Genomic DNA, 13,700 nt, shown 5'->3' with positions numbered 1-13,700 from the left:
CTGTAATTATTATTATGTTTTTGGATGCACACAAAATATATTTTTATATACATGTATACACCAATTTCTCGTTTAAACATATAAGAACAATAGATACAAGTACATATATCTATTACATCTTAAGAAAAATACCTACCTATATTTTAATATAATTACAAGACATGTTTATTGGCGGTAATTGTATGTTACATTTATGTGTGGATATAAAAACATTTAATAAATTGTACAGGAATGGCTATGAGATATATTAACATACCTATGCTATTAATTTTATGTAGAGTCGTGATCAGTTTGAATGAAAAACAAATGATCTTTGGACTATGTTAGGGGTAGTAGTCCTTCTTTATTTTTTGTTACGTTTGACTGCGATCTATGGGACTAGCATGCGTGCCACGAGATAACTATCTCTACACGTTAGTAGAATTTTTCCTATAGCAACTCAATAGGAAAAATACGACTAACGTGTAAACGAGATAACAGGTGGACTCAATTTTCACGGGTTGCGCTTGCTAGCCCTACTGGTAAAGTGAGTGAGGCTAACCTGTTAGGGGTATGGCAGATATATTAAACCCATACCTCTAAAAGGTATCTACGCTGCATCGTACTGGTATGCTTAAACGTCTGGTGGCACGTCTTTGTCAGTAGGGTAGTAAATAGCCACGGCCGTATACCAGACTATACAAGAGAAAATCACCAGATGAGCTAACTTGCAGTAGAATTAATTATATAAAACCCGCAGCCCTATGCACGCTACTGATAAGATGTCACTCTTAAAAATACATCTTTGTTGCTTATTTGACTCGTAGAAGTTACATTCAAAATATCTATGGGGATATTGAATATCCGGTATTATATATATTTATTTAAGTAACAAAATATTTTTTATGGGTATATGCATCACCTTGCTATTTTCTGTGTTTGTTTTCTTCGCCATTGGTTGCCTCGAAGAAATCGCTATGTAGCGATAAGGCCGCTAAATTTTATCATGGAAAAGTATAACAAAACAACGTGTTTTGTTATACTTTTCCTTTTTTATCTACTTTTTGTGGTGCGCAATAAAAGTATATTCATTCATTTATTCATTCGTCAGCTATATGATATTCCGAAAGAAAGATAAGTGACGGGCGACGACACCATGGTACTTGGTGGTATTATTTTTGGTATGATACTCCCATACTTTGTATGGTCTGTTAAGCTTCTCGACTCTATTGAGTAAATAATTAGGCAGATTGTTGTACTTGTATGGAATATTAAATACACGTTATTACTTATAATAAAAGATGCATATTCACATTCGCCTTGAATCTATCCACTATCCAGGTTAAGTATTTAAATAAATAAGGACTAATTTGTTGCGATAAAGATCATAAATTATAACGTCGATTCATATTGAATGGTATGTCAGAGGGTATGCCATATAAAATATTGACAAGTGTAAATGTTAGACATTATTGATGAATCGGAATATTTATTTGTAATTAATACTAGTGGATGTATGCGACTTTGTATGTAAAAAATAATATTTACTATATAGAGGCGTTACTTTCCGATAGTTTATTTATTCATTTTAGTTCATGAAATTACATCATTAAGTCAAATCAGTTTAAAATAAGAAACGAATCGATAAGTGGGAACAAACATTTTTACCAGTTCGCAAATAAAACAGCGCCATCTTTTAAAATACTCATGGACTAACACATTCCACGAGTTAACTACGCCGCGCCGTCGCATTTATGTCATTGAGGTTACTCGACAATCGACATACACGAATGTAAGAATGGTTTATGTAAAATTATAACGAAAATATCTTTGGGATGGACTGGTTTATTGAATTACATCCTGCTGTTAAATCGGCAGTCCAAGGTTGCCTCGTGCGTCCACATGATGATCTTTTGACGTTTTCGCACCAATCAGTTACTAAAAAAAAGTCATCATTCTTCATAATTTGCTTTATCGTGAACTATAGCTAATTAAGTTTAATGCTCATTATATTTAACAGGATGTTAGAAAAATCTAAATCAAAGTGCAATGTAACTTTTGCATTGATTACAATTAGTTCTCTTTGATCCCCTTTCCTCGCCAACCTTTTTAGATCGTCACCAAAATATGTCTTCCTATTAAAATGTTTAAATAAAATAGTTTAAGTAAACCATTTTTTAACTTATAATTTCTAAACATGGGTTACGTTTTTTATATCATTATTGAGGTGTCTTGGACACTTCTTGACCTTTCAACAGTTGGCAGCATTGGCGAAATTGGCGGGAAGGCATATGTTTCCGACATAACAGTTGGTAGCTACCATGCGAGAATCTACTAGAGTTTAGAAAGTGAGACCTTCTATATAGGTACGCTGTTTGCTTATTTCAAAACTAGTTGTTACGCTCAAGATTCATGCGCGTTTTTTTGTTTCTTTAAAATCCTTAGGTGTCTGAAGTTAGTTCACGGGCCACAATGAATCCTACATCGGCCTCCAGAATGTAAGCTGTCCCTCGGTGTAGGATTTTTAAGAATGGCTTATGTCCAGAGTTTCCTATGTCAAGCTCCATATATGCTAATAATCACATCAATCCATTTCTCTATTGCTGTGTGATGTCAGGACAAACCAACTGACACCTTTTCGCATTTTATATAAGTAAGGATAAGGACAAGGAAAACGACCCAAATTGCTAGCAATTTTCTGCAATGTCAAAAAGGTTGTTTTTGACCTAATGGATTTTTATAGTCACGTTCAAGGTCACCATGAATCCTTACCGTCACAGAAATACGCTCATTTAAGTTAATCATGGGTTTTACCTAAGTTTACATAACAAAACATGAGCCTATTGTGTATAATACTTTTTACGGAGTAGGTACTTCTAAAAAAATCTCTCTTATAGTTTCTTATTTTAATGTAATAAATTAGTAAGTGATAATTCTAGCATTAAAACCGCACTTGTAGCTAATATGCGGGGTTTTTCTACTTTTTAATATGTTTGTCCCATAAGCCCATTTCCAGGTTTTTAGTTTTGGGTAACTTCAATCAATCAATCAATCAAAAATACCTTATTGCACACAAGAAAAAAAAAATAAAAGAGACAAAAACAACAAAGGTACAATTAAATTTGTGTAACAAAGGCGGCACATTTATCATTTATGTATCACTTATCGTGATTTTTTCCAGGCAACCGTTATGAGGAATTGGCTCACATATAAATCCTTATAGCGGTGCTGAAAACTCTAAGAATATACATAGATACATATTAATAATTACAATAATTACAAAAACAGTACATATATAAAATAAAATAAAATACTATATGGTAAAATAAATAATACTAAAACTATATATAATAATGTTATCGGTACAGAAAGTAAATACATACAATAATCATACTTACAGTGTTAAATAATAATTCTTTAGACAAGTCTTAACTAAAGTCGTGTATTATTTAAAAATCTAAGGGCCTAAATAAATTAATAAATATGATTTTGAAAGCTGGCAGAGTGCTACTTTACTTAAAAATGTTATATATTTAACCATTCTATTAGTAGAAAGCCAAAATTATTATATATAATTTATTATGACTTACACTATCGATCATCTATCGACCCTAGACCTACCTAGGGTGTCACAGTGCTAAGTCAATAGATAAACATGTAATAATAAATATATTCAAATTCAAATATTCTCTATTCATTAACGGCCCATCACAGCCATTATTAAGCGTTCATACAAATATGTTTACATAATTGTGTAATGGTGATAACTTCGTTCGACAACTTAATCCTAAAACTACGATGGTGCACTGGTCTAAGAAGAGCCAACAACAAACTTAGCCGGTTTTTTTTTTGGTTATCACCATCTTACAGTCAATAAATATATAATAGCTATGAAGTTAGAGCAATTCACACCCAAGCTTTTTTATCGCTTAAGTAATCCTTGATATTATAATTTTTGATCCTTGCATTTTCTATAAGCTTACGTTTTCTATAAACTTAGAACTTGTTGAGAGACATATCAAATATTTCATTCGGTAATTTGATTGAATTATTAATTTTATTTAGCCTAGTAAACCGCACAACGAGTATATTTTTACTTCTAATATTGATATTGTTACAGTACATATTCTTTTTAAATTGTGTTATATTTTTATGTACCTACATAAATTAAATTACCAAATATGTACTGACTAAGAATCGTCATTATTACCAACGTTATATGGCTTAATTATAGATTTACTACTACTTGTTGCAGAAAATATCTGCCTCTAGTAGTCTCTAAGTGGTGTGCACTTCATATTATGCTAAAGCACTGCCTACCCAAATTTGAATGTACCATTCAGCTGCCTTAGTTCAACCTGTGTCATTCGATACGAGAGGGCACCGCCGTGGAAAAGCTTTATAGCTACCTCGAACCCTTGGGCAGGACTAAGGCTTATGTGGGACTACCCCTCTAAAGGGGTATACCCAAACTGAAAATAACCAAGCCATATCCCTTTTGTTGATTTTGTTAGACGCCCGGGGAACCCTCATTACAAGATTTGATTTTATTATTGGCCTATCTTTAGTTAGTAAATACAAAACCACTAAGGCCTCGCTATTCCTATAACTCACACAGTGATTATAAAAACGACGGGCAGGGAGTAAATCATGGAGTTTGGAAATGACTACAAAAGATCGAAGACCTGCAGTGGACGTCCTTTGACGTAGATATTAGGTTATTGGCTATTCAGTACCTCTACCAGAACTGCACGGAAGTTTCAGGCAAGCATTACGAACGTAATACTTATAAACGTAATATTGCTATATACTACAGTTTCAGATACGACCGATATAATCATGTGTATTTGTGTATGCAATTAATATAATTCATTTTTAAACATACATCACAATCATATCTTACTTTTCGAAATTATGTGCGTTTTGTGCAAATATATGTGAAAAACCTGCATATTTGAATGTTCTACTTAATGTTCACAAAGGCGTGTGAAATCTACCAATCCACACTTGAAGTGTACTTATCATTTAGGGAAGCGACCAGTGCCCCGTAGTAGATCTGTAAGTGGTTAATAATGACGATAATGACATTACAATGCTGAAAATAATGTGATATAAATATGCATGAAGGAGAAAACGATTAATATAATATAATAATTATAATGCGCTTTTAATATTTCCAACTCTCAAGAACGAAACGTTTAATAATATATCTAAGTTACTCTATAATACATATTTACTATTGTTTATATTATTTATTACTAGCGTACCCAGCCCGCTTCGCCGGGCTAGATTTTGCATTATTTTATTAAAACAATAAACTTACATCATTAAATTTTTAATTTAAGTCTCATAATATATTAAATCATTTATTTCTCTCCGTATTCATTCTCTTCTATTCTCTTCTCGAGCGTACTGGGTGTACATGGGTGTAGATAATGATCTACACCCATGTACACCCAGCCATAGAATATCATCATAGTAAATAAAAGCTGTATTTGACAGTTTAACAGTTCATAAATAGGAGTGCTCCGATCGTCACCAAACTTTACAGGATTACTCGCCAGGTCAATCCGGAGATTCCCGTTTAGGAGCCTATACGGAACACACACACTTTCTCTTATATATATATAGATAGATAGATAGATGGATAGAAGAAAGATTGTTGATAAAACGGATTTTAGCTGTCAAAACTTCGTATGCATATCTACTAGATATACTTAGTGCGACATTTTTATTACTTCTATTTTAAGAATATGCTTGCAAATTTAACAAAGAGGAAAATTAAAGGACTTCGAAGGTGTAGTTTTATTTTTTTTTTAGAAAAAAATCACCGTAATCAGCCTTCTCCGATGAAGGCCGACTGGCGCAGTTTGCAGCGACCCTGCTTTCTGAGTCCAAGGCCGTGGGTTCGATTCCCACTACTGGAAAATATTTGTGTGATAAGCATGAATTTTTTTCAGTGTCTGGGTGTTTATGCATATTCTAAGTATTGTTGTATATTATTCATAAAAATATTCATCAGTCATCTTAGTACCCATAACACAAGCTACGCTTACTTTGGGGCTAGATGGCGATGTGTGTGTGAGATGACTGATAAATATTTTTATGAATAATATACATAAATACTTATAATATACAGATAAAAACTCTGACACTGAAAAACATTATGTTCATCACACAAACATTTTCCAGTCGTGGGAATCGAACCAACGGCCTTGGACTCATAAAGAAGTGTCGCTGCCCACTGCGCCAATCGCCCGTCAAATATAATAGAAGTCTTTTGCCAAAAAAATCTCAATACCAGCCCAGAGTTTTTTAGGATTATGTAAACTCCACTTACTGCTTACTTCAGTGGAATAAAAATATACGAGTTCTATATGGGAATACCTAGTGGGGGTACCATTGGATACATGGATACATCGAATATGTTGTTTTTGTTTCATTCTTTATATGTTGTTTTTGTTCTTTTAACAAAAAACGTTCTTTATTTATTTTCAAATCCTTTTTTTTTTCTCCAACCCTATTGCATCAGTATGAGATGAGCACGGCTTAAAAAGAAGATATTAGTAGTAAGCTGCTGGCTAAGAAGGTTGGTAACGAAAAATGACAATATTATATTATATTGAATAATCCTACTATCCTACCAATATTTAAAATGTGAAAGTGTGAATGTTTGTTAATTAATCACGCTAAAACGGCTGAATGGTTTAGGATGAAATTTGGCATGCATGTAGCCTTTGACATGGAAAAGAACAGGCTACCTTTTATCCCAGGAAATAAGAGAGTTCCCGCGCGAAAAATCTTAATCAACGCGAACGAAGTCGCAGGTATCAGCTAGTAACAAATACTATTTCATAGGAAATATCAAAAACACTTAAAGAAATAAATAAGAAAACAAGTAGAGCCATACTTTAAAAAGCAAGGAAGTTATTGATTTTATAATAAAATAATCGTTTGGTTATATAGGTATAGAGCATACGGAAAGCGATAAAAATTGCGTATATTCCGTCAAATTACGTTTACAAAGGAGATAACGTGACCTTCGGGAATTATTATATGCCCCAAATTGCACTAATTTAAAACTATTTGAATTTTGTTCAACAAAATGTGGACAGTGTTATATGTGCCTATATTACTTATATTATTTAATAGTTTAAACGTGAAAAGCCAAGGTTAGTGTTTAACTATAAGTCGATTATTATGAGTTTTGAACCCCGTCAAACTCAATGAATTTCAATAGCAAATATTTGTTTATTTTACTTAATGATTAAGTTAAATAGGTAAACATGACCTGTACATTCTACCAGCATGCCCAATGCAGTATTAACCAACTTAAATAATTAAATTGAATGTTTAATACAGTTACTTACAAACCAAAGCAAACGAAAGTTAAGAGATATAAAACGTATGTTAGAATAACTAAATAAATTTTAACAAAGAAGTGTTGAACATGGTTTTGTAATCAAACACCTGTCAAATAATTAACTTTGTTTCAACAATTCACGTTATTGCTATTATTTTTTTGGCAGATGAGGATTACTCTTTTTATGAAACAACGACATCTGCTAAGCTTGCTGAAGGAGAACAAAAACTGAGTGAATCGATCCTTAAAGCCCTGGATCATTTTAAACAACCCAACCCTGAAGGGTTACCAGGATTAGACATCCAAGATCCATATTTAATACCTGATATGAAACAATCTGTTGGATTTGGAGCCAGCCTGACTTTTACGGAAACAAACCTTTATGGCATAAGCAAATTCCGCGTCCTGTACATTAAAACTGAAATCGAAGATATGGAGGTACATAAATACAAACATCAACCAGTACCCGTTTAAACATAAAACTTAAACAAAGCTAAATAGCTCTGTTTTCTTAAAATCAAAGAACTCTGATCTCGTTAGTGATACGTTATAATAATAATTTGAAAGATAAATTAAAAAGTTTTTTTTTTCAGTGTCGTGCAGCACTTGTTATGGACAAATTACAGATTCGTGGAAAATATATACATAGAGCGTGGTTCACCTCTACGATGGGAGAGATAACATCTAATGTCACTGATATAAAGGCCACAGCAATCACAACTTTAGGAGTAGAACGCGATGGAAAATTAAGAGCACAAAATATATCACTGGATATCACGTTCCAAAATATTGTTGTAAACATTGAGAATGCAGGTTTATTGGCAACATTGCTTTCGGGACTAGTGAATTCTATGGGATCTTTTCTATTTGAATCCATAAAACCTGTTCTACTTCGAGACGCACAATCTAATATGAGACAAGAGATCAATAAAAAACTAGATGAAGTCGTTGGAGACATAGAGTTTCCGAATACAATATCTCCTGTAGACATGGTTATTATAGATGCTAGAAAAAAACTAAGAGATATGAAGATGGATCCGTTTAAGGTTAATGACTATAATACTTCTACCAATATTGTTGACGTGAGACTTTACAATACATGGATAACGGGTTTGTCGTCTTTATATCGAGTTGGAAATACAAGCCTTTATTTAGAGAATAACACTGTAGTTGCAGATTTTAGCATTAGAACACAAGAAATAAAGGGATCCACTTTTTGGGAACTTAAAGGGCTTGGTGGTTTTGTATCTCAGGCGGGTAGTTCTTCTTTTTCAATAAGCTATATACAAGGACGATTTATACTGGCTCAACCGTTGGATACAAGGCAGAGAATGGAATTTAGGGATTTAGAACTGGAACTTGGGAACATACAAGTTGGTAGCGATGGTGCAGGAACTATGGATTACATAATTGAGTTTTCATTAAATATATTACCAACCCTTTTGAGGTATCAAATAATAGATGCTGTTATTAATCCTTTCAAATGGAAAATACAACAAGAATTAGATGGCATTAACATAGAAGATGTGCTAATAAATGAACTGCCTAAAATAGATAAAATACAAGCTGAAGGTTTTCAGTTAGCCGAATTAAGAAAGATTAATATAACAGACGAAATATTTAATGCAGATGATTTTTTTAACTTTTGATTGTTCTGTTTTTAAGTAATAAGAAATAAATATAAAATTTCTTTTATAAATTAATTAAACCAATAAATGATGTCATAAAACAGTTTTCAGGTACAAATTTTTAATGGGAGATATTATTTCATAATTCTAACTCATAGACTCTTAAATGAATATTTAAACTAAATCTGCCTTAGTATTTTTTTATTCACTGAAAAGCTGCTGGAAGTGTTAACTTAACACAGTTCATCCTTACGTCACCTTCATTTCTACCTTTGTATATTATTATAGAAGCGGTGATAGCCCAATGTAGGTCTTCGACTTCACTTTCGGGGTGGGCGAGTTCGAATCACAGCACACACCTCTTACTTTTCAAGTTATGTGCGTTTTAAGCAATTAAAATATCACAAGACAAACAAACAACATTCTTATTATGATGCGTTAGAAATGGCTGTTGAAATTACATTTTGCTTTCTTGATACAATTTATATTATCCAGGCATTATTAGGGACTAATAATTTATTGTTGTCGTGTTAAAACATTAACTAACGACACAAACTATTTTATTTTTTTGCTAATTGTAATGCATACATTGACAAATAACTTCCCTACTTTTTAGTGTCAACAAGTTAATAACTAAATAAAATATGGTATACTAGAAGTAGCTACGTTTATATATGGCAAAACGAAGGCGGAGTTGTGTCAGTAGAGATAAAGTTTGACCTGTGACCGGAGCGGGATATGATCATTTAGTGTATGATTTTGTTGAGTAATTGTGTAATGTGTTAGTGCTCCAAAATGTGGATCTTCACTTTGTTACTTCTCGCCACGATCGCCATCGCGCAGAGTCAGGGTAAGTTTAGCTTTATTCCATAAATATTAGGACTTGTGTTGACTTATAAGTAAGGTTAAATATCGGGTTACGTTACGAGCTAAGTACATTCCATTACAAACCACGGTGTCTAAAATTAATGCTATATAGCTATTGAAATAACGATATATGTGATTAGAATTAATTTTTTTATTAAGTACAATTCTAAAGAAAATATGAATTTACTCGTACATACCCATTCCAAAAAAGCTTGGAATGCAATCGCCTTGAAAAATGTGGCGTTTACGTGAAATGTATAAAAAAAAGCATCTTGACATTAATAAAAGTAAGTAAGAGGTAAACTGTGCACAGTTGACAATCAAAAAACAAGAATTTTGAGTTGAATTTAGTTTAATCATGACTATCAATCTAAAGCGGGAACATAAACAAAGCATTTATGTGCTTAAACAGGCAATACACGTTTAGAATTTATTTATTACTTTATTGTGCCTAATCACCATCTAAGTGTGGATGTTTAGTTCGTAATTTAATTTGTTAAATAAACCATAAGGGTATATATGATACCCTATTTGTGTACGTACAAAACCTCATAATGATTTAGGTTATATAAGAACATATTACTATTGTATTTACTTATCTATTTTGCGATTGACAGTGTGATGGTATTTTTTGTCTGTGAGAGTTCAAGCGATTACTATAGAAGAAACTTAAAAGTTTATTTATTTATATATCACAAATCAACATTAACAAAAGATAACTACGCAGTCTAAATGACACCTAACCTGTGCCCAGAGCATGATGGCTTAGGCACTGATGCACATGGCTGTTCGAATTCTTAGTCCATAGTCAAATATTTTTTTTATTCGAATAGGCCATATAAGGCCATATAAGCGTAAATAGATACATACATGGTATTGTGATGATGAAGATAACTACACTTAAAACTAAAGCTGCCGGGATTAAAGTCTCAAACATACTGGTCTAAGATTCTGCCCAAGGCAAACTAAGTCGGGTGTTATTCTTATTATAACCATCTCACATTGTCACTTAAAACTATTTAAAGAGCAACCTAGTAAAGGATACCCGATAGAGTATAATAGTAATTTTTATACGCAAATTCTATTTGTCCTCTGCACGGCTAGCTTAGGTATTAGACAAAAAAAAATCCCCCAATTATAGCAATGGATATAAATTACTTCTCAGGCAACAGGTAAACAAAAAGTGTACCCCATTTTAATATCACGCGTAAATTATTCGTATATTATTTCCTCCCGTGCGTCCATGCTCGGAGAGTGGATAAAACTGTGAGAGAAGAGAAACATTTTGTCCTTTCCCCGTGGATAGAAATATCTCCTGCCTTGGAGCCGAGGATTGCAAGGGCAATCGGAATCCTCTCTGATAAATAAGCACAGATCTTGGGTAACAAGACGGTTAGATCAGTTTTAGGTCACGCAAAACCAGTAAAATGTTTCGTCCTTAATATTACACGTCCTTATATCACAGAATAAGGACGTACAGAAGCCTCACATGTTCTGAATTCTTTGTATTAAGTACATTACATTATCACTGTACTTGCAGATGTTACAACCACAACAGAGTTTCCGGGTGATCTCGCGAGGGGCGAAGAAAAAATGAGTGAATATATTCTACAAATTTTGGAACATTTCAAGCAACCAAACCCGATTGGTATCCCGGGTGCTAAAGTACCAGATCCATACAGTGTACCGGATATGAAACAATCCGTTTCGATCGGAACGCTCTACTTTAAGAACACAGCTGTGTACGGCATCAGCAAATTCAGGATATTGTATGTTAATGCAGAAATTGGAGCTATGGAGGTAGGATCATAATAATTTATGCAAATCTATTAGTTTTATCATTTCCAAGTAATCGCCTGACGCCTACCTACGTCAATGATATTGGTCTATAAAGATATCAGATGAATACCTACATATTAATGAAATATTCAATTTCTTAAAACAATTATTATTCAAATATATATTCTACTGTCTCGATGCTCCTAAATCATCAATCCATTGTCTTTTTCCAGAATGAAAAGTGTTTAGGCCAGTCTAACACGCCGCAAAGTGCGGTTCGGTAGACTTGACATACCTTTGAAAACGTTATGGAGAACTGCCAGGCATAAAGTTTGCCTCGCGATGTTTTCCTTGACTTTCGGTTACCCCAAAAGACCCCGATGCTCTAACCACTATCGGACTGATGGCTCCTTACGGGTAGCTTATTAGACTTAGGATCATATCAATGTTCAATTACCGAATCGTTGACACATGAAATTATTTAAAAGATACATAGTGAAAATAAGGTATTCAAAATCTATTAAAATAAAATATTTAAAAAATCCACCACCCCGTTGGTCTAGTGCTTAGAACAAGTGTCTTGAACTACGAATCGTGACTGGGTTCGATTTCGGAGACGTACTCTACGAAAGTTCTCGTTCTTTAAACCCTCTCTCTTAATTTTATTTTATAACTAACATAAATAGTAATCGAAAAAAAAATCGCAAACCCCCAATTAGAGCAGCGTGTTGGGTATATGCTGTAAATCCCTCTGTACATAGTGGTTATTCAACCTATGTTAGTTGAAACATTTTATTTATGCTAGTTGCGTAGGTACTAACATATTGATGACGTTCGGTAGATCGATCGTGGGAACGAAAATTTACTCGTGACCCGTTTAACCACTTTAAATTAATGCATAAATATGTTTATTACAGGTCCATGCAGGGCTTGCTATCGATAAGCTTCAAGCTCGAGGAAACTACACGATGTCTACTTGGCTTAACAGAGTACAAGGACCGTTCACAGTTGACATTACTGGCATTGAGATTACAGCAAAAGCAGGATTAGGTGTCGAACGGGATGGAAAATTAAGAGCACAAGAAATAAAAATTGATATTTCCTTTAGCACGATTGCAATGAATTTTGAAAACGCTGGTTTCTTTGGTGGCATGTTACAGGGAATAGTTAATTCAATCGGAACATTCCTCTTTGATTCGATCAAACCTTATATACTTAAGGAAGCTTACACGAAGGCTAGAGAAGAGATAAATAAAAAGCTTGATGAAGTTGCTGGTGATATGCAATTTCCGAACTCAATTTCTCCATTGGATATGGTTATAGCAGATGCTAGAAAGAAAGTGAGAGAAATGGAAATGGACCCTTATAAAATTAAGGATTATAATGCTTCTGCAAGTGTTTTTACTATATCATTAACTAATACATGGGTAACTGGAATATCCTCTTTCCAACGAGTAGGAAATATTACTCTTAAAATGCAAAATAACACTGTGATTGCTGATTTTGAAATCGGTACTCAAAAACTTGAGGGGACGACTCATTGGGAACTGTCCGCAATAAGTGGCTTGCTCTCGAGAACTGGCAGGACATCATTCTCCGTAGAATACATAAGCGGTAGAATAATATTGGCACAACCCCTCGACACTAGGAAAAAACCACAATTTGTTGATTTGGATCTTGATGTGGGAAACATACAAGTGCGATTTGACGGAGCTGGTACTTTGGATTATGTCGTTGAATTCGTTATAAACGTCTTACCAAATCTTTTAAGATATCAAATAATAGATGCCTTAGAAAATCCCATCATAGAGAAGGTACAGGAAGAACTTAATAAATTAAACGTTGAAGAAATGATCAAAGCGGAACTCCCGAAGGTAGATGAAATGGAGGAAAATGGCTTAAAACTATCAGCTCTTCGTGTTCAAAGTGAAACAGAAGAACCGTATGATGAAGACGAATTCTTCAATTTTTAGCTGAAGTTACTTTTAAGAATAACCAATAATTTTGTAGAATACTTAGTTACTTATTGATAAATTGTTGAAAGAAAATACTAAGGGATACTATTTATTACCGCAAGGAAAAAA

At 33.5% G+C, this 13,700-nt stretch overlaps 2 protein-coding genes across 2 annotated transcripts; both read left to right on the top strand.

Annotated features, from left to right (window-relative positions):
- The first annotated feature begins 7,265 nt into the window (after positions 1-7,265).
- LOC120623549 lies at positions 7,266-8,991 on the top strand. Its single transcript, XM_039889610.1, has 3 exons — positions 7,266-7,272; positions 7,509-7,780; positions 7,936-8,991. The coding sequence occupies exons 1-3, from the start codon at positions 7,266-7,268 to the stop codon at positions 8,989-8,991; spliced, it is 1,335 nt and encodes a 444-aa protein (XP_039745544.1).
- A 673-nt stretch (positions 8,992-9,664) lies between these two features.
- Positions 9,665-13,667, top strand: LOC120637774. Its single transcript, XM_039909786.1, has 3 exons — positions 9,665-9,820; positions 11,378-11,637; positions 12,534-13,667. Exons 1-3 carry the CDS (start codon positions 9,766-9,768, stop codon positions 13,587-13,589), a joined length of 1,371 nt encoding a protein of 456 aa, XP_039765720.1. The 5' UTR covers positions 9,665-9,765; the 3' UTR covers positions 13,590-13,667.
- The last annotated feature ends 33 nt before the right edge of the window (positions 13,668-13,700 follow it).

This window comes from Pararge aegeria, chromosome 4 (genome assembly GCF_905163445.1).
Source record: "Pararge aegeria chromosome 4, ilParAegt1.1, whole genome shotgun sequence".
In the NCBI taxonomy this organism is placed as follows: Eukaryota; Metazoa; Arthropoda; class Insecta; order Lepidoptera; family Nymphalidae; genus Pararge; species Pararge aegeria.
Note: the sequence above shows the minus strand (reverse complement) of the source record. Positions and strands in the feature narration are given on the sequence as shown.